This window comes from Myotis daubentonii, chromosome X (genome assembly GCF_963259705.1).
Source record: "Myotis daubentonii chromosome X, mMyoDau2.1, whole genome shotgun sequence".
NCBI classification, from domain to species: Eukaryota; Metazoa; Chordata; class Mammalia; order Chiroptera; family Vespertilionidae; genus Myotis; species Myotis daubentonii.
Genome location: NC_081861.1, coordinates 5,152,419 through 5,174,146, shown reverse-complemented (window position 1 = coordinate 5,174,146; position 21,728 = coordinate 5,152,419). Strand labels below are relative to the sequence as shown.

Below are 21,728 nucleotides of genomic sequence, written 5' to 3'. Positions count from 1 at the left end.
TTGAGAAGGAGAGAGCTGTGGCTGGAAGGCCAGGATAGTTCAACCGAAGGGCTTTCACGCTCTCCTTCCCTTAGGCTCTGGTCCCTCAAAACCAAAGAAGGGATCCCCTCTTTCAACCCTAAGGAAGCCATGTGAAAGAGTGATTAGATAGCAGAAGGGCCGAAACCGGTTTGGCTCAGCGGATAGAGCGTCGGCCTGCGGACTAAAAGGTCCCAGGTTCGATTCCGGTCAAGGGCATGTACCTGGGTTGCGGGCACATCCCCAGTGGGAGATGTGTAGGAGGCAGCTGATCGATGTTTCTCTCTCATCGATGTTTCTAACTCTCTATCTCTCTCCCTTCCTCTCTGTAAAAAATCAATAAAATATATTAAAAAAAAAAAAGATAGCAGAAGGGGTGGATAAAGAATACTTTCCTAGGTCTCAATGTGTGCTTTCCAACTGTGTGAAGACTGAAGACGTGCTTGAGTTTCTAGAACATAACATACTCTGCTCTTCATCGGGGCCTTTGCACCTGATGTTCCTGCTGCTGTCAACGCACTTGTCCAAGTTCTTTATACATCTCGCTTCCGGTCATTCAGGTATCAGCTCAAGTGTTATGTCTTCACAGAGGCCAGCAACCCACCATAATTACCTTCCCCAACATAACCTCCTTTTGCTGTCTTCATAACTCCCCCTTCTTTCTGATATTATTCATTTTCTTGACTGTTCTGACATGTCTACCCCCAGTACACCAACTACACAGGGATTAAAATCTTTATGTTTTCCCCCCAGCATCTCCCCAGTGCCTATCACACACAGCACAAGGTAAACAGTTGGAGTCCATTAGTACTTGTCAAATACAGGTGAGATTAAGGCTTGGGAATCAGGCCTTCATTAGATCTCGGTTAGACAACCCCTCCCCCAGCCATATATAGTCTTTGGGCCTCACTTCCCTCCCCTATGAAATAGGCATGTCATATAGATGTGTAACCTGATGGATACAGAAGAAGCCAGTAGCCCGGGATAGGCTAAGTAAATGGTGGCTTGGGTTACTATTATTGGTCTCCTGAGCTGGGCTCAGGAGGCCTTTCCTTAAGTCTGTAGAGCCATACCTAACCCAGCTCTGAGTCAGGGGCAGTGCACGCCCCCACAATGTCTACAGTGCTCACCATTCAAGGGTTTACATCTTTACCGCTTTATACCCCAACTCCCAGCTTGGCTTTGCAGGTCCTTCTCGCCTCCCCAGCTTCCCTCTTTGTTGGGGAGATGGGGCCAAGTGTTCGGGATGTGGTAACAGCGAAGGTGACTGGCAACTTCTGGCCTCAACCAGCGCCGGCTTTGGGGCTACCCAGCTCGGAGTCCCGCTGGCCATGGAAGCCTGGGCTTTAGGGCTCTCTTCCCAGGATGGAGGAACTGGCCTCTCCCAGGCCCGGGAACGCCCAGCGTGTGGCATGTGCACACAAGCCCGGCTGCAGTTCGTCGCCATCTAGGGAAGAGGGGGGCGCAGCGCAAAGGTTCTAACAGCTTTTTTTAGCTGGGCCCGCTGACTCACACCTTCCCCGCCCCGCCCTGCCCCGCCCCAAAGGGGCCGAGGGCCCCAGCCCTGGCTGTGAAAGTGTCAGGCCGGAAGTGAGAGACCGCAGGTCCCTGCGAAGGAAGCCACCCAGCTCCTAGCCCTGCTATCCGGCCCGCCTTGGAGAGTCTGGGTGATTCAGGGCCAGGGCTGTGGGTAGACTGGTGTACTCTCACCACAACAGGCCCACCTCTGCATTCCCCACGCCACGCGCAATAATTATCTGAGCTCTGAACACTTCCGAGAAGGTGGATTGAGAAACAGGAGTTGGCGAAGGGATATGGAACGGGGAGAACCCAGCCAGGCCAAGGACCGGCAGAAGCAGAGACCCCTCTAGAGGCATGAAAGGAACAGTACTTGTCAGTGGTTGCAAGAAGAAGCCTTTCTCACCCCGGGATTGACCCTCCCCCCTCCTTTACCGGGTGGACTGGGGAGCCCCACCCCGCCTAGAGCACCTGGCAAGTCAAGACAGAGCGAACCATTTTATTACCTCCCCCGCCCGAAACAAGAAGCGCAAGCTGGCGGTGAGGGAGGACCATACCACTGACACCGCGAGGGGAACTCGGGCTGGTCGACTGAACAGCAGGAGGGGGGACGAGGCCAAGTGGCAGTTCTGCTGGAGATGCTAGTGCGCGGACGGAGCCCGCGGGATCCAGGTGGGGCAGTACCAAGTGAGCACGCAGCCGTCAGATATGCTCAGTGCCTCCGCCTTCCAGCTGCCATCTCCAGGGCCAGCTGCGTGGCCGCTGGGACACCTAGGGCCCGCGAGAGCCGTTCCTCGCTCGGCACCAGCCAGGGTCCCGGGGAACCCGGGGATCGGTCGTCTGGGTCCTGCGTGCGGCGCTCCAGAGGAACCGCAAGGCCGTCCCCTGCCCCCTCTGGGCTGGGCTCCAGGCTGGGCCGGGTCTTGGTCATCGTACGGGATTGAGGGTGATCAAGTGGGGAAGCGCTGGCGCTAGGAGACCTCGTAGCCTCTGGTCCCCCAGGATCTGGGCTGCGATCTGGGAATAGTAGGAACACAGATTAGATTGGGGGGGGGGGCGTTGTATAGAGAGTTGGCCCCTTGCCCGAAGGTGGCCAGAAGACTCCAAATGCTGAGACAGAGACCCCGCCCTTTGTAAAAACCTTCCATCAAGGCCTGGACAGGTCCTTCAGGAACAGACACTACCTCTCAGGACACACAGCACCTCCTTTCCAGAAACCCTGCCTCTCCTAGATCCAGAACTCCTCAACCCTCAGAAATCATTTCCCACAACCGCCAAAGGAAATCAAACCCCTCCCATCTAAGTCCCTAAAGTCTCCCATTGCACAACCCACCTCCCTCTACTCCCAACCCTTCCCCTTATGAGCCCTTGTCTTTAGGAACTAGGTCCCCTACCCTCTGCATCGCCCTCCCATCCCCTTCCCACTCAGCCTTCCCCTCCAAGGGCCACGCTTCCTTCCGAACACCTGCTTTTCACCCAAACCCCTTCCTTCTTCCTCCCTCTCAGTACCTTCTCATCCCTGGGACCCTCCCCTCCACACCCCCACTTTTGAGGATGCCATGACCCCCTCACAGATACCAAACTCCCAGCCTTCCCCACTGAGACCACCAAACCCTTCTCACCCAGTACCCCAGCCCCTCTATTCTGTGACTCTCTCCTTCCCTTTACAGATCCCAGATCCCTTTCCCCTGGGAAACCCACCATCTCCTTTCCGGGGTCCTCCCCTCCTCTCAGGCTTGCTGGGGTGGGTCTCAAGAGGCCTGCTCAGCACCAGGTGCAGCCGGGGGCCACCACTGCGAATCCGCTCCACGACCTGGGCATGGGTGAGACCTTGAGTTGACTCTCCGTTGACTTGAAGCACAAGGTCACCAGCCTGTAAGAGTACAAGGCGGGGGGTGTTGTAGGAAGGGCAGGTGGAGAGCACCCTGACCAAGGAAGAGGGCGGGCTCACCTGCAAGCGACCGCAGCGCTGTGCTGGCCCATCCTTCAGCAGCCCCCGCACTGCCAGGGGAGTGTCCCTGGGAGAATCTCGGCCTCCACTCAGCGTGAGGCCAAAGCCTGCAGAACCTCGAACCAGCTCCACACAGAAAGGACCAGAGGCCTGGGGCGACTTTGAAGCATAACGTGGCTTAATCTGAGTCACTTGGGGTGGCCCAGTAGATGTCCCCAAGGTCTCTGACCGACGATGCTAGAGTAAGGACAGGAGTGTACATACGTTGCCAGTCTCCAGGCAGGTGGCCTGGATTAGGAGGACTAGGTGGTACCTGGGGCCGGTGTTCCACGAAAGTGGGATTAGGCAGGCGACTGTCCGTGACCTCTATGTCTGCAGAATCCAGATCACTAATGGCTGGGAGATGAATGGAGGGAATCCAGGGTTGAACTCCATGTAAACTGCCTAGGTCCTGCCGGGTGAGTTACCATTCTAGCCTCATCTCATTGACTTGCCTCTGGACTGCACAGACAGGATTGCCCACCCATTTAACTAGTCTCCACAGACTCAAATAACTGTCCTGACCCTGATTTAATAATCCCAGCCCTGGCTATTTGAATCATTCCCCACACCTTCCTACCTCCTTCTAATTACACTGGGACCTTGCACCTCATATAAACCATAGGCCCACCTTGGAGAGTACAACTCCAGGATTTGACTCCTGAACGTTCCAGGCTCCACCCTCTAATAGCCTATAAATCTCAACCAATTCCTGACATTTTGAGATCCCAGCCACAATGCATTTATAGGCTCCACCCTCTATACCAGTATTCCAGGCCCGCCCTTAACTTGGTGCTCGCTCTCCACCTTCTCCAGACCCTGCTTCCTCAGGAATGACATTCAAAGCCTCCCTGATGGGGATCCTCACACCCTCAACTAATCTTCCAACACTCACCTACTGCCTTAACCCTCCCAGTGTCACCTCCTAGGAATATTCTAGGATAACCCAAGGCCCCGCGCCCTCGAATCTCCCTCCAAGACCTGTCCTCCTAACTCACACCAGCCCCTGGGAGCCCAGCTCCAGTCCGCCCCCGCTCCCAGCCCCCTCACCACCCCCCACCCCGCACTCACCATCTTTGGGGCGCAGACCCAATGTGGCCCCCGCCCTGCGTACCAGCGCCGCCACATCGGCCGCGGCTCTGGCCGCCAGGGGGCGCGCGTCCAGCCGCGCCAGGAGCTGCCTGGCGCTGGGCCCCACAGGCTGGGGAGCGCGGAGGCCTGTTCCGGACAGGTGGGGAGAACGTGTCAGCGAGACCCCGAGCCTCGGCGAACCCCCACACTCCCCGACGTCCGAAGACATAGAAGGCCCGTCAGGATCCCCGGAGCCGCCTCCCCCTCCCGCGGGAGTTGCGGAGGTCGCCGACTGTCTCCCTCTTATCCCTCCCCCCACGCCACCCCGCGAGCCCCAGCCTTCGCGGGTACACGCGTCGACCCCCCGCCCGCCTCCACGACATCCCTGGGGACAGCTGTTTGGCCCCAGTATTCCTGCACCCTCCGAAGGCCCCGTGACTGTCCCTGGAACTCTTTGAATGCCCCTTCCTCACCCTCATTCCAAGCTTTACCCCACAATACGAGAGGGTCCCCGACTTCCCCAGATGTCCCACGAGAACACGGTCTCCCCCCTCCCCGTGGCCCGGGACTCCCGACTCCCCCTCCAGATGCCCTGGCCCCAGATTGCCCCTCTGCTTATCCCCAGGGGCCGCCCCTAAGCCCCCGAAATTCATCAAAGACCCAGTGACCCTGGGCAGGCCCCTCCCACACACTCCCCAGAGACTCCTGAGAGACGCCCCCCCCCCCCCATGCAGGCGCGCAGCCCGGTGGCGCGGGTGTGGCAGGGTTCTCGAGCTCAGCCCGGGCCCCTCGGCCCCTGCCACCCGAGTACCAGGCTGCCTGTTTACCACCTGTCAGAAGGCACGGGAAGGAGCACACAGGCGGGGCGAGGTGTGCGGGAGACGCGCCTCCCCCTCTCCCCCACCGCCTACCTCCTCTGCTCCCCCTAGGGTCCGTGGCGCCCCTCGTGTGCGCCTCCATGACCCAGAGTCGCCCGATGGACGCACAGCCTGCTGCGACGCGCTCCGAGCGCCCGCGCGCGCTCACCTGGCTGCCCGCCCGGCCTGGCCGAGGTGAGGCCGGCCTGTTCCGTGCCTGGTGCCCCAGCCGGCAGGGTGACCTACCTGGCCGCCGGCAAGGAGGCCTGGCTGTGGGCGCCAGCGCTTGGCCTCCCTCTGCCTTCTGTCTGAACCCAACCTTGCCAGCATTCTCTGTGACCTTAGCACCGCTCCCTCAACCCTAATCCTTGCCACTTTCCCCAGGTTTGCAGACCTGGTGGCATGCCTCTCTGAGAACCCCTGCCCATCTCCAGGGCCCCTGCCCCTACAATTCATCCCTGAGGCTGTCCTTGTACACCCCACTCCTTCACAAAATCCCCAGGACTAAGCATCCTCCAGTCGAAGAAATTCCCCACCTGCAGACCCTTGAGCACCCATCCAATTGGCAAGCTCCCCGTCCCATTTCAGAGGCACTGAGGCTTCCCAGTGCTTGGCAGCCTGCCCTCACCATCCATGCATTCTGGCCTTTCAGTCATGCCACAGTTTGCATGTCCATCCCACTCACGGATCTACAGAGCCTCAGTCTTGTGTTTCCCAACCTACCTACCCTATCCACCAGTTCAGGAAACCCCCAGCGCAGGAATGGAAGCTGCCCTCTCACCTTTAGAGCTGGAAATATTGAGAGTGGGGTTTAGCAGTGAAGGAGGTTCAGTGTGTCCACCCCGCCCTTAGCGCCGAGGCTGACCTTGAGGCCCCTTGAGCAATCTGGGGCCACAGCTTGGGTCTTGAGGATTGCCTAGGGCAGTGGTCGGCAAACTGCAGCTCACGAGCCACATGCGGCTCTTTGGCCCCTTGAATGTGGCTCTTCCGCAAAATACCACGTGCAAGCGCGCATGTACAGTGCGATTGAAACTTCGTGGCCCATGCGCAGAAGTTGGTATATTGTGGAAGAGCCACACTCAAGAGGCCAAAGAGCCGCATGTGGCTCGCAAGCCGCAGTTTGCTGACCACTGGCCTAGGGCAGTGGTTCTCAACCTTGGCTGCACATTAGAATCACCTGGGGATCTTTTTAAAATCCTGATTTCTGGGCCTCATCCTCCGGAAATTCTGTTTCTTTGTTACTCATGTTGTGGCCCCACCCCATAACAAAGAAACAGAATTTTCAGAGGATGAGACCCAGAAATCAGGATTTTAAAAGGATTCCCAGGTGATTCTAATGTGCAGCCAAGGTTGAGAACCACTGCCCTACAGGCAGAGACCAAGTGAATGCTAGGGATGAGCCGCCTGAAGCCAGTGCTGTTGTCACCTGGCTGCTGGGCCCTGGGCAGGTGCCTGAGTCCCTGCAGCCCTGCTTCCTCCTCCATGAAGTGGTAGTCACAGGCTGTCTCTCACTGTCCCCATTCCTCCTTCCACTACAGTGGCACTGTGCCCAACTGCTCCCCCTCTCGGGCCTATGTCCCCAGACATCCCGCACCTTTTCAAACCCGGAAAGAGCTTCATTTCTCCCCTCTCATTGGCTGGTGTCCCCTCCCACCGAGGTGCCTTCAAAGCGTCCTCAAGTCCAGGACCTAACTGCGTCTCAACTGTCCAGGGGACCTGCCCTTCCCCGATGTTTTTCTTTTTTTTTAATATATTTTATTGATTTTTTACAGAGAGGAAGGGAGAGGGATAGAGAGCTAGAAACATCGATGAGAGAGAAACATCGATCAGCTGCCTCCTGCACACCCCCTACTGGGGATGTGCCCGAAACCAAGGTACATGCCCTTGACTGGAATCGAACCTGGGACCCTTGAGTCCACAGGCTGATGCTCTATCCACTGAGCCAAACCGGTTAGGGCTCCCCGATGGTTTTTGAGCCCCCAACCCTATCAGGCTCAGGGCCTAAGCCCTCCCATGGCCCCAAAGGTTCTAAGGGCAGCCCCTCCCCAGCCCACTAGTTCCTCAGTAGGGATTGGCTGGCAGATATTCACTTCAAAGTTACTGAGTGCCTACTTGTGCCAAATCTGCACAGCCATGGGTGAACCTGAGAGGGGTGGTGAAGGATGGAGAAAAGACAGACAAGAGAAGAAAGCTGGGGATAAGTGGGGCGCTCCTTTCTGATGAACAGACAGCACCATGGCTTGCAGGCCTAGTCTTTATTTTATAGCCAGATTCCACGAGGCAAAGTAAGGGTGTGGTCAAGAGGTTTACAATGTTCTGGCAGGCTTCGAATCTACTCAATTACATGCACCTGATCAAGCTTTGTTTACTTGCTGCACCTCCTCAGCCCATATCACTCAGCCACGTGGGACCACAGGTTCGGACCATAAGGTTAAGCTTACAACTATGGCCTTTGGCTGTAATTGTGCTGGGACTTGCACGTGGCTTTGCCATGAGAGGATCGTGCCCTCTCATTAGTCCCAGGCTTGAACCTGTCCAAACGCTGTAGCCCAGTGGTTCTCAACCTTGGCTGCACATTAGAATCACCTGGGAATCCTTTTAAAATCCTGATTTCTGGGCCTCCTCCTCCGGAAATTCTGTTTCTTTGTTACTCATGTTGTGGCCCCAACCCATCACAAAGAAACAGAATTTCCGGAGGAGGAGGCCCAGAAGTCAGGATTTTAAAAAGATTCCCAGGTGATTCTAATGTGCAGCCAAGGCTGAGAACCACTACTGTAGCCGCTCTCCACACCTACTATGTGCAAAGCTCTGTTGGAGGCTGCAGAATTCCCAGGTAACTTGGGCTCCAGTTCTGCATCTCATTTTTAGGTGTCAGGTCTCAGCATGGGGCCTATAACTTCGCTGCACTCCACTTTCCCTTCTCACACATGGAATAACAACATCCCCTGGGTGGAAGGACCCCAGCCCAGGGTCCAGGTATAAGAGAGGCACCCCGGGGTAGAGCGAGGCCAGGCGCTGGCGCCCACAGCCAGGCCTTGCAGGACGCCAGGTAGGTCACCCCGCCGGCTGGGGCGCCAGGCACCAAACCGGCCGATCCCATCAGGGCCAGACCAGAGCAGGCGGGCAGGTGAGCGTGCGCGGGCGCTGCAAACGCTTCCTTGGCGACCCTGCGTCCACTTGGGTGACTCTGGGTCATGGAGGCGCACACGAGGGGCGCCATGGACCCTAGGGGGAGCAGAGGAGGTAGGCTGTGGGGGAGAGGGGGAGGCGCGTCTCCCGCACACCTCGCCCCGCCTGTGTGCTCCTTCCCGTGCCTTCTGACAGGTGGTAAACAGGCAGCCTAGTACTCGGGCAGCAGCAGCAGGCAGGGGCCCAGAGGCCCGGGCTGAGCTCAAGAGCCCTACCGCACCCGCGCCACCGGGCTGCGCGCCTGCATGGGGGCAGGGGGGCGTCTCTGGGGAGATGTGTGGGAGGGGCCTGCCCAGGGTCACTGGGTCTTTGATGAATTTCGGGGGCTTAGGGGCGGCCCCTGGGGATAAGCAGAGGGGCAATCTGGGGCCAGGGCATCTAGAGAGGAAGTCGGGAGTCCCGGGCCACGGGGAGGGGGGAGACCGTGTTCTCGTGGGACATCTGGGAAGTCGGGGACCCTCTCGTATTGCGGGGTAAAGTTTGGAATGAGGGTGAGGAAGGGGCATTCGGAGAGTTTCAGGGACAGTCACGGGGCCTTCGGAGGGTGCAGGGATACTGGGGCCAAACAGCTGTCCCCAGGGATGTCATGGAGGCGGGCGGGGTCCACGCGCGTACCCGCGAAGGCTGGCGCTCGCGGGGTGGGGTAGGGGTGAGGGGGAGGGATAAGAGGGAGACAGTCGGCGACCTCCGCAACTCCCGCGGGGGGGGGGCGGCTCCGGGGATCCTGAGGGGTCTTCTATATCTTCGGACGTCGGGGAGTGTGGGGGATTGCCGAGGCTCGGGGTCTCGCTGACCCGTTCTCCCCCACCGGTCCGGAACAGGCCTCCGCGCTCCGCAGCCTGTGGGGCCCAGCGCCAGCAGGCAGCTCCTGGCGCCCCCTGGCGGCCAGAGCCGCGGTCGAGGTCCTGGCGCTGGTGTGCGGTTGGGGGGGGGGCCTAGAATGGGCCTGCACCCCAAGGACTTGCGTGTCATTGTTCCCCACTGGATTATAAGCCTCTAAAGAAGAGGGGGGGTCTATTTTATTTATTTTATTATTATTTTACATTTTTATTGATTTCAGAGAGGAAGGGAGAGGGAGAGACAGAAACATCAATGATGAGAGAGAATCATTGCCCCCTACTAGAGATGGAGCCTGCAATCAGGGCATGAGCCCTTGACTAGGAACCTTCTTTGCGCAGGCCTACGCTCTAACCACCGGTCGGGGCTATTTTTTAATATTTGAACCTAGAGCTTGTAGAGTATTAAATCTTGCATCGGTGTGCATTATTTACATGTCTGTTTTGTATTATTTTACACAACTGGCATTCACAGATTTTTTCCCCTTAATTATTTATCTTACCTACACTTTCCATGCCAGTAGGGCACAGAAACATGTATACAGTACGCGATCAATAAATACTCGACAAATGCCTACACCACCTCTTAGCACCCCTAGCTCCCGGAGCAATTACATTTCCCAGCATGCTTGGCGCTAAGTGCATCTCTGAAGTAAAAGAGCCGCAATTACTTCCCACGGCCCCTTATTCGCCTGTCGATGCCGCAGTGCTTCATGGGAAAAGTAGTTCTAACTCCCGTCTTCCGGCCCCCGGCAAACTGAGCCCAAACTAAACTTCCCAGCAAGCAGCGCGCGGGCCTGGGAAGAGGAGGAAGATGGCGGAGTCTGAAGATGGTGTTTCGCGGCCGGCGGGACCCTCTACTGCCCCAATTTCGTTTAGCTTCAGTCGTACGGTTGCCCGAAGACGGCTGGCTGACCGGGGACACGACCCGGGTGCGGCTCCGGAAGAGAAGGAGTTCTTGAAGACCGTGGAAGGGAGGAAGCTGCACAGGTGATGCGCTGGGTCTTTCATCCCCTGGAAATCGGTGCGGTGGGCGCATGGGGGAGGGCGCAGTCTGAATTGATTGTCTCGGTGACAGTGGCCTGGAAAGCCTGAGTACCGCGTGAGCAAATTCGTGGAGGAGAGAAGGCGGGCGTTTGTAGGACAGTAGGAACTGAGCCTGATGGCCCTGGGGATTGATGAGAGAGAATACATCCTGAGAGGGGGGTGTCTTTAGGATTTGGGAGCCCTGAGGTGCGTGCGTTCTGAAAGAAGAAAAGGAGGAGAGAATGACAGGACCCTAGTGTCTCAACTGAAATGGTGGGGCTTCTCCGATATGGGAACGGAATGGAGCGGCAGATTGAGGTTGGGGGAAGCCATCCACGGCTTAATTCGGAAAGGCCGGTGTGGAGCCTGGAGCTCTGGAGAGAGTCTGGACTGAAGATGGTGATTTGTGGGTCATTGTGGAAGCCATGGACCAAGGACTGATTCCTGAAAGGCACAGTTAATTGTTGGGGGTGGAGGAGAGGATGCAAAGAAGGTTCTCCAGTTATATCCAGAGATGTAACTGAAGAACCAAACAGAGCCTGGCCCATGGGCCTGGGGGTGAGTTTGGCTCTGTGTTTTCTCTGAATGAAGGGGTGTGGCTCAGCACCCACTGACCATGCTACTCTTCCGACTTAATCCCTCTGTGTTCACATCAGTGTGAATCCCTCAGAAGCCCCCAAGGAGCTCGTCATCCCTTTGATCCAGAACGACCTTCGAAGGCAGCCACTAACACAGGCGCCTGGCGTATCCACAGATATTGAGGCCATTGGGGATGGGGTGCTATCCCAGGCTGTGAAGGAGCTCATTGAGGGTGAGTGATCGTCTTTGCCTTGCCCGGGTGAAGGAAGAACACTAGAAAAGCGGAAGGGTATGGGTGGGGCCTCATTGCTCCCTCCCATTCTTCCTTAGAATCCAAGAAGTCTCTGGAGGAAAGAGAGAATGCGGGTGTCGACCCCACGCTCGCTATTCCCATGATCCAGAAAAGATGCACCCCCAACGAGGAAGGGGCAGGCAGCGAGCCCCGGGCAGAGACAGTGAGCTGGCCCCTCGCCCCCCTCCTGCCCCAGCCTCTCTTTTCCCTATCTGCCAGGCCTTCCCTGCACAGAGCAGGGAAAGTCTGTGTGTGTATTAGAGGCCTGCTGCCTACCCCTTCCTCCTTCCATCCTTTGGAGTGTTTGAGGATCACCAAGGAGATTGATGTAATGGGGTTAGAATGAGTGAAGGGGAGGGGTAGTAGATGAAGTCAGAAATGGGAGCTAAATCAAGTAGGCCCTTGTGGGCCATGGTGAGGACTTTGGATTTACTCTGAATGAGATGAGAACCATGAGCAGAGAAGGGACAAGGCATGATTTGACAGGATTTCTCTGGCTGCTGCAAGCCGAGCAGACTGGTAAGCAGAGATGGAAGCAAGGAGACCTACTGGCTACAGATGATGGAGACTGAGACAAGAATGGTAGGAGAGAGACTTGGAAGGACCGCTAGGGTTTAATGAGAAAGGGAAGAGCAGGGTGAGTAATCCTAATGGCAGCAGCAACCCAGACAATGGCATTTTGGCAGGAAATCGATGTGATGTGTGTCCAACATCGAGGCAACTTGTGTGTCTGGAGTGAGTATAAAGAATTGAGGGCCGTAACCGGTTTGGCTCAGTGGATAGAGCGTCGGCCTGCGGACTGAAGGATCCCAGGTTCGATTCCGGTCAAGGGCATGTACCTTGGTTGCAGGCACATCCCCAGTAGGAGGTGTGCAGGAGGCAGCTGATTGATGTTTCTAACTCTCTATCTCTCTCTCCCTCCCTCTCTGTAAAAAATCAATAAAATATATTTTTAAAAAAAGAATTGAGGGAATTAAAAAAAAGAATTGAGGGAGTGATGATGGGATTTGAGACCATGAGAGGTGAGGGTTGTGTCTACAGAAGGAACCAAGTCTGTCTTTCATACCCATAGACCTGCATTTTACCTCTTCATTCACAGTTTTTGCAGTGCTTTTGTTGTTTTGTTTTGAAATTTTTAGTTATTGATTTTAGAGAGAGAGGAAGGGAGAAAAAAAGAGAGAGAGAAACATTGAGTTGTTATTCCACCCAATTTATGAATTCATTGGTTGAGTCTTGTATGCATCCTGACTGGGGATTGAACCCACAACCTTAGCATAGAAAGATGATGCTCTAACCAACTGGGCTGCAGTGCTTCTTTGAAGCCTAGTTTTGTTTTGTTTTCTTTCTTTATTTTAATGCTCACCTGAGGATGTTTTTCTAATTTTTAGAGAGAGTGGGAGGGAGAGAGAGAGAGAAACATTAATGTGAGAGAAAGACACATTGATTGGTTGCCCTCCCACACTCCCCAACCAGGGCTGGGGATGGAGTCTGCAACCAAGGTACATGCCCTTGACCGGAATTGAACCCAGGACCCTTCATTCTGCAGGCTGCCGCTCTTTCTACTGAGCCAAACGAGCTAGGGCTGGAGCCTAGTTTTCTTACAGCCCCAGACCGCCATCTCTTTTGACTGAACTGTTCTCATCAGTCTTCAGATGTCTTCTGGTTTCTCTCATCATAAAAAAAAGTGAAGTGACTTTCACTTCACTCTCCATCCTATTCTAGCTTTGGCCTCATTTCTCTCGTTTTCCCTCCTCTTGCAGTTCCATCCATCCTTCCTCTCACTCAGCCTAGAAACCTTATCGTCACCTTTGACTCCCCTCTTTATTTCATAGCATATATAATCTGTCAGCAGAATCCTATCATCTCCCTTTTCAAAATACATCTAGAATCTGACCACTTCTCCCCATCCACTGCTGGCATGCTGCCTGAACCACTAGCATCTCTCATCTGATCTATTACAGTTACTCACTAGCCCAGGGGTGGGCAAACTTTGTGACTCGAGGGCCACAATGGGTTCTTAAACTGGACCGGAGGGCCGGAACAAAAGCATGGATGGAGTGTTTGTGTGAACTAATATAAATTCAAAGTAAACATCATTACATAAAAGGGTACGGTCTTTTTTTTTTTTAGTTTTATTCATTTCAAACGGGCCGGATCAGCCCGCGGGCCGTAGTTTGCCCACGGCTGAGCTAGCTGGTCCCCCTTGGGGCTGCCACCTTCTTGTGACTCCTGACCAGCTCTCTTTTATATATATTTATTGATTTATATATATTACTGATTTTTTACAGGGAGGAAGGGAGAGGGATAGAGAGTTAGAAACATCGATGAGAGAGAAACATCAATCATCTGCCTCCTGCACACCCCACACTGGGGATGTGCCCGCAACCAAGGTACATGCCCTTGACCAGAATCGAACCTGGGACCTTTCAGTCCACAGGCCGACGCTCTATCCACTGAGCCAAACCAGTCAGGGCCTGACCAGCTCTCTTAATTAATTTCTTGCCAGCCCTCTCTGCCTCCACATCTCTGTTTCAGTCAGGTTGACTTTCATGATGCTTTTCATGCACACCAGATCTTTTTTATTTTTTTTTTATTTTTTATTGATTTTTTACAGAGAGGAAGGGAGAGAGATAGAGAGTCAGAAACATCGATGAGAGAGAAACATCGATCAGCCACCTCCTGCACATCCCCCACCGGGGATGTGCCCGCAACCCAGGTACATGCCCTTGATCGGAATCGAACCTGGGACCTTTCAGTCCGCAGGCCGACACTCTATCCACTGAGCCAAACCGGTTTCGGCCACACCAGATCTTATTTGCCTCAGGGCCTTTGCTCTTACTGTTTTCTCTACTTGCATCACTTCCTTCTCACATCCTCATGGCTCCCTGTTATATCCGTCTGGTCTCTGCTCAAAATGTCAACTCAGTGACACTCCCTTCTTCATCTCTCTCATCTCCTTAACCTGCTTTCCTTTCCTTCATATAACTTATCACCACCTGCTATACCCTGTTTTATGTATTTCATTTCTTCTGTGTCCTACAATTAGAACATAAGCCCACAAGATCAGGATTTTTTGTCTGTTTTGTTCATTGCCTTATCGCCAGCACCTAGAACAGTACCTGGCACTGCATAGGTGCTTTGTAAATATTTGTTGAAGGACTGAACTAGAGGCATAAAGTGAGGGATGGCAAGAGGAAATCAAAAGTTACCCTTAAGCTGATTGGAAAAGAAGCATTGAGGGTTAACCAGTACGTGATAGCAAATGCACTTCAGAGGCCTGCTACTGTAAGCAAAGTCTGACTGTCCTTCCTCCTCCTGAACCCACAGGTGCCCAAGGAGGCCAATTACGAGGCAGTCCCTGTGGAGGCCTATGGGCTGGCCATGTTGCGGGGCATGGGCTGGAAACCTGGCCAGGGCATCGGTCGCACCTTCAAACAGTGAGTTCTGGGGTAGGGCCATGGGGACAACTGACAGAATAGTAAACGAAACCCCTGCGGTTACTGCTCACCCAGAACCACCTAGGCATGGGAAGGGCACATTACCACCCTAACCAATTCAGTAGTCTGTTCCACTGCTGTTTCAGACTCCTATTTGCCCTTTGAAACTCCATGATTGGATCCCATTTATGGAAAGATTGCCTCTCTGGGCATCAGCTTCCTTGTCGGAAAAACGGGGATAATAACAGCATTGACTTCCCAGGTCTGTTGTGAGAAATAAGTGAACTTATACATGTAAAGCACTCGCAGGAGGTCCTGGCCCCAAATAAGCATAGACTAGACATTGCTATTACCACACAGACTTACAGTCCCTCTCCACAGTTCTAAACTCCAAAAAATTTTGAAAACCAAACTTTTTTTCATAAATGCTTTGGCAGCCAAATGTGACCTGAATTGACATTGTTTTATAATGTATTTCTCCTGCTCAGTATGAATATTTGTATGACTTCCCCTGTAGAAATATTAGTGTGTTTGGTTATACTATGGATCTTATGTAATGGGTGGCATATGTAACATGTTATGAGGTTGAATCTAATGAAATTGCTGTTTCTGTAGGTCAAAAGTGTTCCTACTATGAGATGGGGAAGTATACTCTTGAACATTTTGAAAGGGTGGGAGTTGGGTAGGGTTTGGGGGACAATGGAGCATTGAAGACCTTTACATACCCCACCAAACCCATATTTTGTGCTCTCTACAGAGTGGTGAAGCCTCGTGTCAACTCACTGAGACCTAAAGGGTTAGGACTGGGCGCCAACCTGGCTGAGGTCCAGGCCCTGGCCCCCACGGGCCCCCACCGCCCTCGGAAGCCCGGTGAGGAGCAAGAGAAGGATAAGGAAGACCAGCCTCAAGGACTGGTAGCTGGAGGAGCTGTGGTGGTTCTCTCTGGCCCTTATCGAGGACTCTATGGGAAGGTAAGGAACCAAGATGTGCCAGGAGCCCAAAACAGGCAGCAGGAAAGATTGATGTGAGGGTCAGAACGAAGAAGAATTTGGTTTGGGAGAGAAAGACTGGAAGTCCTTGTCTTTTAGGCCTTATTTGGTAACTCAGGACCATTTGCTGGGCCTTTCTGAGCCTCAGTTTCTAACTAAAGGGGAGAGAATGCCATATGCCACAAGTGCATAAGGATTAAATGCTTAAAATATGTCCAAGCCCCACAGTCTAGTGGGGGGAACACAGGGACGACCTGGTCCGAGCCCTCAGGGGTCACAGTCTGGTGGAGGAGACACAGGGACCAGTCCCAGACCTCAGGGTCAGAGTCAGCCTTCAGATGTCAGTGGCCATCCCTCAGACTCACCTTCCAGGACCTGGCCTGGACCAAGCCTGGTCCCCACTCTCAGGGGTCACAGTCTGCTGGGGGAGACACAGGGGTCAGGCCGATTAGAGGTAAGGGTGGAAAGCTTGGTCCTAGAAATGTAGGTCGAGTCCACTCAACCTTTGCCTAACTACTTCTTCCCAACACTTTAGGTGGAAGGCCTGGATCCTGACAATGCCCGGGCCATGGTTCGCTTGGCCATGGGGAGCCGCATGGTGACTGTTAGTGAGTACTGCCTACAGCCTGTCTCCCAGCAGGAATTTGGCAAGAAGTCCAAGAACTCCTTGGATCCCAGTGAGTGAGCCTCTTACCCAGCTGGGGATGAGAGGGCGTGTCTTGAGCTCACATGGTGTGTGTGTGTGTGTGTGTGTGTGTGTGTGTGTGTGTGTGTGTGTGTGTGAGAGAGAGAGAGATCTGCGGGGGGGGGGGGCAGCAGTGAGAGTGGAGATAGTGGTTTATTCAGTTGGACTGAAGAAAGGTTGATCTAGTAACCCTGAGTCTTTAGCCTCTTTCTGAACTAGAAAAAACGGGTGTGGAAACCATTTTCTACCCTCAGGAGGTCTATTTAGGGTGGTGAACCTCTCTTTTGCTAGGGGGTGAGAGCAGCTAGGACTACGGCATAACTGGGGAGGAAGGCACTTTAGGCATGTCGGCAGAATGGGGCAGTTTGGCAGATGGGAGATAGGTGCCAGCAGAGCTCCCCAGAACTCCTAGCCCACACTAGGCAGGTGGCTCGGGCAGGCACTGTCGGCCCAGGTTGTGGCGGTTGAGAAAGGCTTCCTGGCAAAGGCATGCTTGGAAGAAGGGACACTTTGGCGGATGGGAGGTGGTCTGAGGCTGAGGTGTGGCCTGGGGGGAAAGAGTGAGACAGTGAAGGTCTTTCCTGGTTCTCCCCCTTGAATAGGCCACGTGAGCAAAACTTCCTCCGGGCAACAGAACGGAGCAGCCTCGATGAGGAAAGGTTCAGAACTTCCCACCCGGCAGGGAGCAGAGGAGAAGCGGAAACACCTTCCAGACCGGTGGGGCCCTGGGCATCTGGGATGATGGAGGAAGGTATGGGTGTGGGGAGGCTCCAGCAGCCAGAGAAGGCTTCCAGGGCAAGACAGGTCCATAGAAGGAACTAGAAACGGTACTATGGGTGGGTTTTACAGCATCGGCCAAGGTGGGGCAACCGGAACGCACGACTGACTAAGCCTGGTGTCTGCCCTGTCTCCACAGACAAGATGAGCCTCCAGCCAAGAGTGAGAAAGCAGCCTCGAGGAGGCAGCACTGGTTGCACAGGGACCTGCGTGTGCGCTTTGTGGACAAACTGTACAAGCGCGGCCAGTATTACAACACCAAGGTGGGCACCCGCAGCCTAGGTCCCCTTCCTCCCCCAGGAACTGGGCCCCCTTAGCTCTCTAACATTCTCATGTCCCCTGACCCTCTCCCCAGATGATAATCGAAGATGTCCTCAGCCCAGATACTTGTGTGTGTCGGACAGATGAAGGCCAGGTCCTGGATGGTGAGTCTGAGGGATGGCCACTGGGTTATTATCCTGGAGGCTGATCAAGAAGACTGTCTTTGCCAAAACCGGTTTGGCTCAGTGGATAGAGCGTCGGCCTGCGGACTGAAGGGTCCCAGGTTCGATTCCGGTCAAGGGCATGTACCTGGGTTGCGGGCACATCCCCAGTGGGAGATGTGCGGGAGGCAGCTGATCGATGTTTCTCTCTCATCGATGTTTCTGGCTCTCTATCTCTCTCCCTTCCTCTCTTTAAAAAATCAATAAAATATATTTAAAAAAAAAAAAAAAAAGAAGACTGTCTTAGCCCTAGCCAGTTTGGCTCAGTGGCTAGAGCATCAACTTATGGACTGAAGGGTCCCGGGTTTGATTCCGGCCAAGGGCACATGCCTGGGTTGTGGGCTCAATCCCCAGTAGGGGGCATGTAGGAGGCAGCAGATCAATGATTCTCTCTCATCATTGATGCTTCTAGCTCTCTCCCTCTTCCTTCCTCTCTGAAATCAATAAAAATGTATTTTTTTAAAAAAGAAGAAGGCTGTCTTAGAACAACAGCCTGCCCAGGCAAAAGCTGGGAGGTTGAGGGGTTTTTTTAAATATGCCCTTGACCAGAATCGAACCTGGGACCCTTCAGTCCACAGGCCGACGCTCTATCCACTGAGCCAAAACAGCTAGGGCAGAGTTGAGGTTTTTTGCAAGGCCCAGCATCCTCTAACACAATGTTACGTACCTGAGCCCCGCTTCCCACATCTGCAAAATTATCCTGGAAATGACCCATTTCTTCCTATTGTAACTGATGCCTTATGTGGGTGTGTATTGAACTCCTCATTCAGGGCAGGGCTTAAACATGGTCACAGTAGGCAGTGTCTTGTTATCACCACCACCCATCATTGTATGTAAATGCTCCCTTTCATACAACTATTGCTAGGAACTGCTCCTTAGGTTTCCTCATCTGTGAAATGGGTGTAGTGGGACTCCCATCTGTCAACAGGGTACAGGTGGCTCGAGGGAATACAGGAAAGACCCTTCTGACAGGACCCTGGCTGGGCTGGCCCTTGGCTGCAGACCTCACTCCCCTTTCCTTCTCTGCAGGCATCAGGGAAGACATGCTCGAGACCCTCATCCCCAAGGTCCAGGGCAAACGGGTGATGGTGGTGCTGGGGTCACGGGCTGGAAGGGTGAGTCCCGGACCTGGGAATGGGCAGTGGGAGCATACAAGGGATGTCCCAGGGTCTGGGTTGGCCTGGCTGACTTCAACTGTCCCTACTCTAGGTGGGCCATCTGCTGAGCTGGGACAGAGAGAAGAGCCAGGCTGTGGTTCAGCTGCGGAGAGAGAATCGGGTGGTGGAGCTTCACTATGATGCTGTTTGCGAGTACATAGGCCCCACTGACTCAGATGACGACTGACCCGTGGACCCATTCCGTTCCCCAATTGCCACTTATTGTTTGGTGTTGTTGTTTTTTTCAGTTACCAGTTCTGTACAGTGTGAAAAGCCTGCCTTTGTCACTGTTCTGTCCTGCACTTGCAATATAGCCCTGGGACAGGGACAGGGCATGAAATGGATAGGCCAGAAGGGAGGCTGGAAACAAACCTAGTATTTATCAGCAGTTCATATAAAATAAAAAGCATTTCAAATACTTAGACGAAGAGCTCATAAATGGTATGCTGAGCTGTGAGTGGAGGTGGGAGGTGCGCCGAGGTGGGAACCACTTCATTTTTCAGCCCTACTGCCCTCCTTGGGCTGCCAGACAATTGAAAGGATCCATTCGCTCACAAACTCACTCAGAACACAGAAGCTATGAAATCTGTCCCCTCAGCAGATACTACGGAGTCTGGAACATCACATCTCTGCTTCTCATCTTGGTCCAGAGCATAACTTGAGTCCAATGATGGCAGTCAAGAGGAAGGGAAGCATCTACCCATGAATGGGCTATGTTAGCACTGCTTTCCAAAGGAGCCATTTAATTTCATGGACCCCATTTTAGTCCCAAAACTTTGGCTTGAAGGTAAAAACATTTTTGCCTTGCGGCCAGGTAGCTCAGTTGGTTAGAGTCATCCCATTAGGCCAAGGTTTTGGGTTTCATCCCTGGTCAGGGCACAAAAAGAATCAACCAGTGAATACATACATAAGTGGAACAACAAATTGATGCTTCTCCCTTTTTTTAAAAAAGTTTGTTTTATTGCTTAAAGTATTACAAAGAGTATTACATATGTCTCCCTTTTTTCTTTTCTTTTTTTATTTTATTTTATTTTATTTTATTTTATTTTATTTAGAATGATGTGTTTTTTTTTAAATTAAATCTTTATTGTTCAGATTATTACATTTGTTCCTTTTTTCCCCCCCATAACTCCCCTCCTCCCAGTTCCCGCCCCACCCTCCGCCCTCACTCCCCACCCACTGTCCTCATCCATAGGTGCACGATTTTTGTCCAGTCTCTTCCCACATCTCCCACACCCCTTTCCCCCCCAAGAATAGTCAGTCCATTCCCTTTCTATGTCCCTGATTCTATTATAATCAACAGTTCATTCTGTTCATCAGATTATTTATTCACTTGATTCTTAGATTCACTTGTTGATAGATGCATATTTGTTGTTCATAATTTGTATCTTTACCTTTTTCTTCCTCTTCCTCTTCTTAAAGGATACCTTTCAGCATTTCATATAATCCTGGTTTGGTGGTGATGAACTCCTTTAGCTTTTCCTTATCTGTGAAGCTCTTTATCTGACCTTCAATTCTGAATGATAGCTTTGCTGGATAAAGTAATCTTGGTTGTAGGTTCTTGGTATTCATCACTTTGAATATTTCTTGCCACTCCCTTCTGGCCTGCAAAGTTTCTGTTGAGAAATCAGCTGACAGTTGTATGGGTATTCCCTTGTAGGTAACTGAGTTACTTTCTCTTGCTGTTTTTAAGATTCTCTCTTTATCTTTTGCTCTTGGCATTTTAATTATGATGTGTCTTGGTGTGGTCCTCTTTGGATTCCTTTTGTTTGGGGTTCTCCGCGCTTCTTGGACCTGTAAGTCCATTTCTTTCACCAGGTGGGGGAAGTTTTCTGTCATTATTTCTTCAAATAGGTTTTCAATATCCTGCTCTCTCTCATCTTCTGGCACCCTTATAATTCTGATGTTGGTACGCTTGAAGCTGTCCCAGAGGCTCCTTACACTATCCTCGCATTTTTGGATTCTTTTTTCATTTTGCTTTTCCGGTTGGATGTTTTTTGCTTCCTTGCATTTCAAATCATTGACTTGATTCTTGCGCTCCTCTGGTCTGCTGTCGGGCGTCTGTATAATATTCGTTATTTCAGTCCGTGTATGCTTAATTTCTAGTTGGTTCCCCAATATAAGATCGAGGGTCTTATTAGTTTCCGTGTAGATCTCATTAAGTTTATCCGCAGCTTCTAAACAGTTCTTGAGAGACCTTAAAAGTGTGGTTCTGAACTCTATATCTTCCTTTGACAATTTTGTCCTGTTTCTTTGTCTCCGCATTTTGTTATGCTTCCTTGGTGCACCCCCTAGTGGTCTTTGTTCGCAGTCTTATAGTTAAATCTTGATTGTTGTAGCTAATTCCAGGGAGGGTTTGACCTCCAGGCCAAGTGGCTATGAGAATCAGCTGTGTCAGCAGTGAGAGAACTTCTGTCCTCTAGGGAGGTGCTAATCTAGCCTTTGCCTGAGGCTGTCCGGCAAATGCCTCTGTGCAGGGCTTGGGCGGGGCGGGTCGCACAGGATCAAGAGGGTGGGCCGGAGAGAGCAGTTATGGCGGCTCTCAGTCCTGTCCCCAGGGGCTCTGCCTCTCTGAGTCCCAGCACCCGCTGCAAAGCTGGGAGAGAAAGCTGCACTCGCTCTGACCGAAGCCAGACAGTCCCGCTTCTCCGCTTCTCCCGTTTGAGTCTGGGTCCCTAAAGACTCGCCCGGATCTGGTGCTCAGAGTCTGCGACTCCCTCCCGATTGAAAACAACAACCGCGCCCTCCGCCGCCAGCCCGCTCCGCGCACTCCGCACCTCAGAATTTGACTTCAGCACTGCGCCTCCTCTGAGTGTCCGTGTGCG

The 21,728-nt window shown here is 53.1% G+C and overlaps 2 protein-coding genes across 3 annotated transcripts; one reads left to right on the top strand and one right to left on the bottom strand.

Annotated features, from left to right (window-relative positions):
• Window positions 1-2,020: 2,020 nt before the first annotated feature.
• On the bottom strand, window positions 2,021-5,656 carry MAGIX (MAGI family member, X-linked). 2 transcript variants are annotated; one of them, XM_059678801.1, is made up of 6 exons: window positions 5,509-5,656; window positions 4,598-4,744; window positions 3,801-3,883; window positions 3,488-3,724; window positions 3,238-3,409; window positions 2,021-2,553 (listed from the first exon to the last, which is right to left on the bottom strand). In XM_059678801.1, exons 1-6 carry the CDS (start codon window positions 5,555-5,557, stop codon window positions 2,249-2,251), a joined length of 993 nt encoding a protein of 330 aa, XP_059534784.1. In that variant the 5' UTR covers window positions 5,558-5,656; the 3' UTR covers window positions 2,021-2,248. The 2 variants fall into 2 exon arrangements, with proteins under 2 accessions (XP_059534784.1, XP_059534783.1); XM_059678800.1 differs by lacking the exon at window positions 4,598-4,744 and having other exon boundaries at window positions 5,509-5,620.
• A 4,604-nt stretch (window positions 5,657-10,260) lies between these two features.
• On the top strand, window positions 10,261-19,325 carry GPKOW (G-patch domain and KOW motifs). The gene is made up of 11 exons (XM_059678496.1): window positions 10,261-10,469; window positions 11,162-11,316; window positions 11,415-11,539; window positions 14,704-14,813; window positions 15,571-15,784; window positions 16,338-16,479; window positions 17,090-17,204; window positions 17,404-17,527; window positions 17,620-17,689; window positions 18,776-18,861; window positions 18,956-19,325. The coding sequence occupies exons 1-11, from the start codon at window positions 10,294-10,296 to the stop codon at window positions 19,088-19,090; spliced, it is 1,452 nt and encodes a 483-aa protein (XP_059534479.1). The 5' UTR covers window positions 10,261-10,293; the 3' UTR covers window positions 19,091-19,325.
• The last annotated feature ends 2,403 nt before the right edge of the window (window positions 19,326-21,728 follow it).

What these genes read in the sequence shown, in the direction of transcription:
- MAGIX (XM_059678801.1), bottom strand. Translation starts at nt 5,557, where the DNA reads ATGGAGGCGCACACGAGGGGCGCCACGGACCCTAGGGGGAGCAGAGGA. An exon ending in GGGTCTGCGCCCCAAAGATG is followed by an intron (nt 3,884 to 4,597) that starts GTGAGTGCGGGG and finishes TTCATCTCCCAG; the next exon opens with CCATTAGTGATCTGGATTCT. An exon ending in AGGACCCCGGAAAGGAGATG is followed by an intron (nt 2,554 to 3,237) that starts GTGGGTTTCCCA and finishes TACTATTCCCAG; the next exon opens with ATCGCAGCCCAGATCCTGGG.
- GPKOW (XM_059678496.1), top strand. Translation starts at nt 10,294, where the DNA reads ATGGCGGAGTCTGAAGATGGTGTTTCGCGGCCGGCGGGACCCTCTACT. An exon ending in TGTGAAGGAGCTCATTGAGG is followed by an intron (nt 11,317 to 11,414) that starts GTGAGTGATCGT and finishes ATTCTTCCTTAG; the next exon opens with AATCCAAGAAGTCTCTGGAG. An exon ending in ATCGAGGACTCTATGGGAAG is followed by an intron (nt 15,785 to 16,337) that starts GTAAGGAACCAA and finishes CCAACACTTTAG; the next exon opens with GTGGAAGGCCTGGATCCTGA.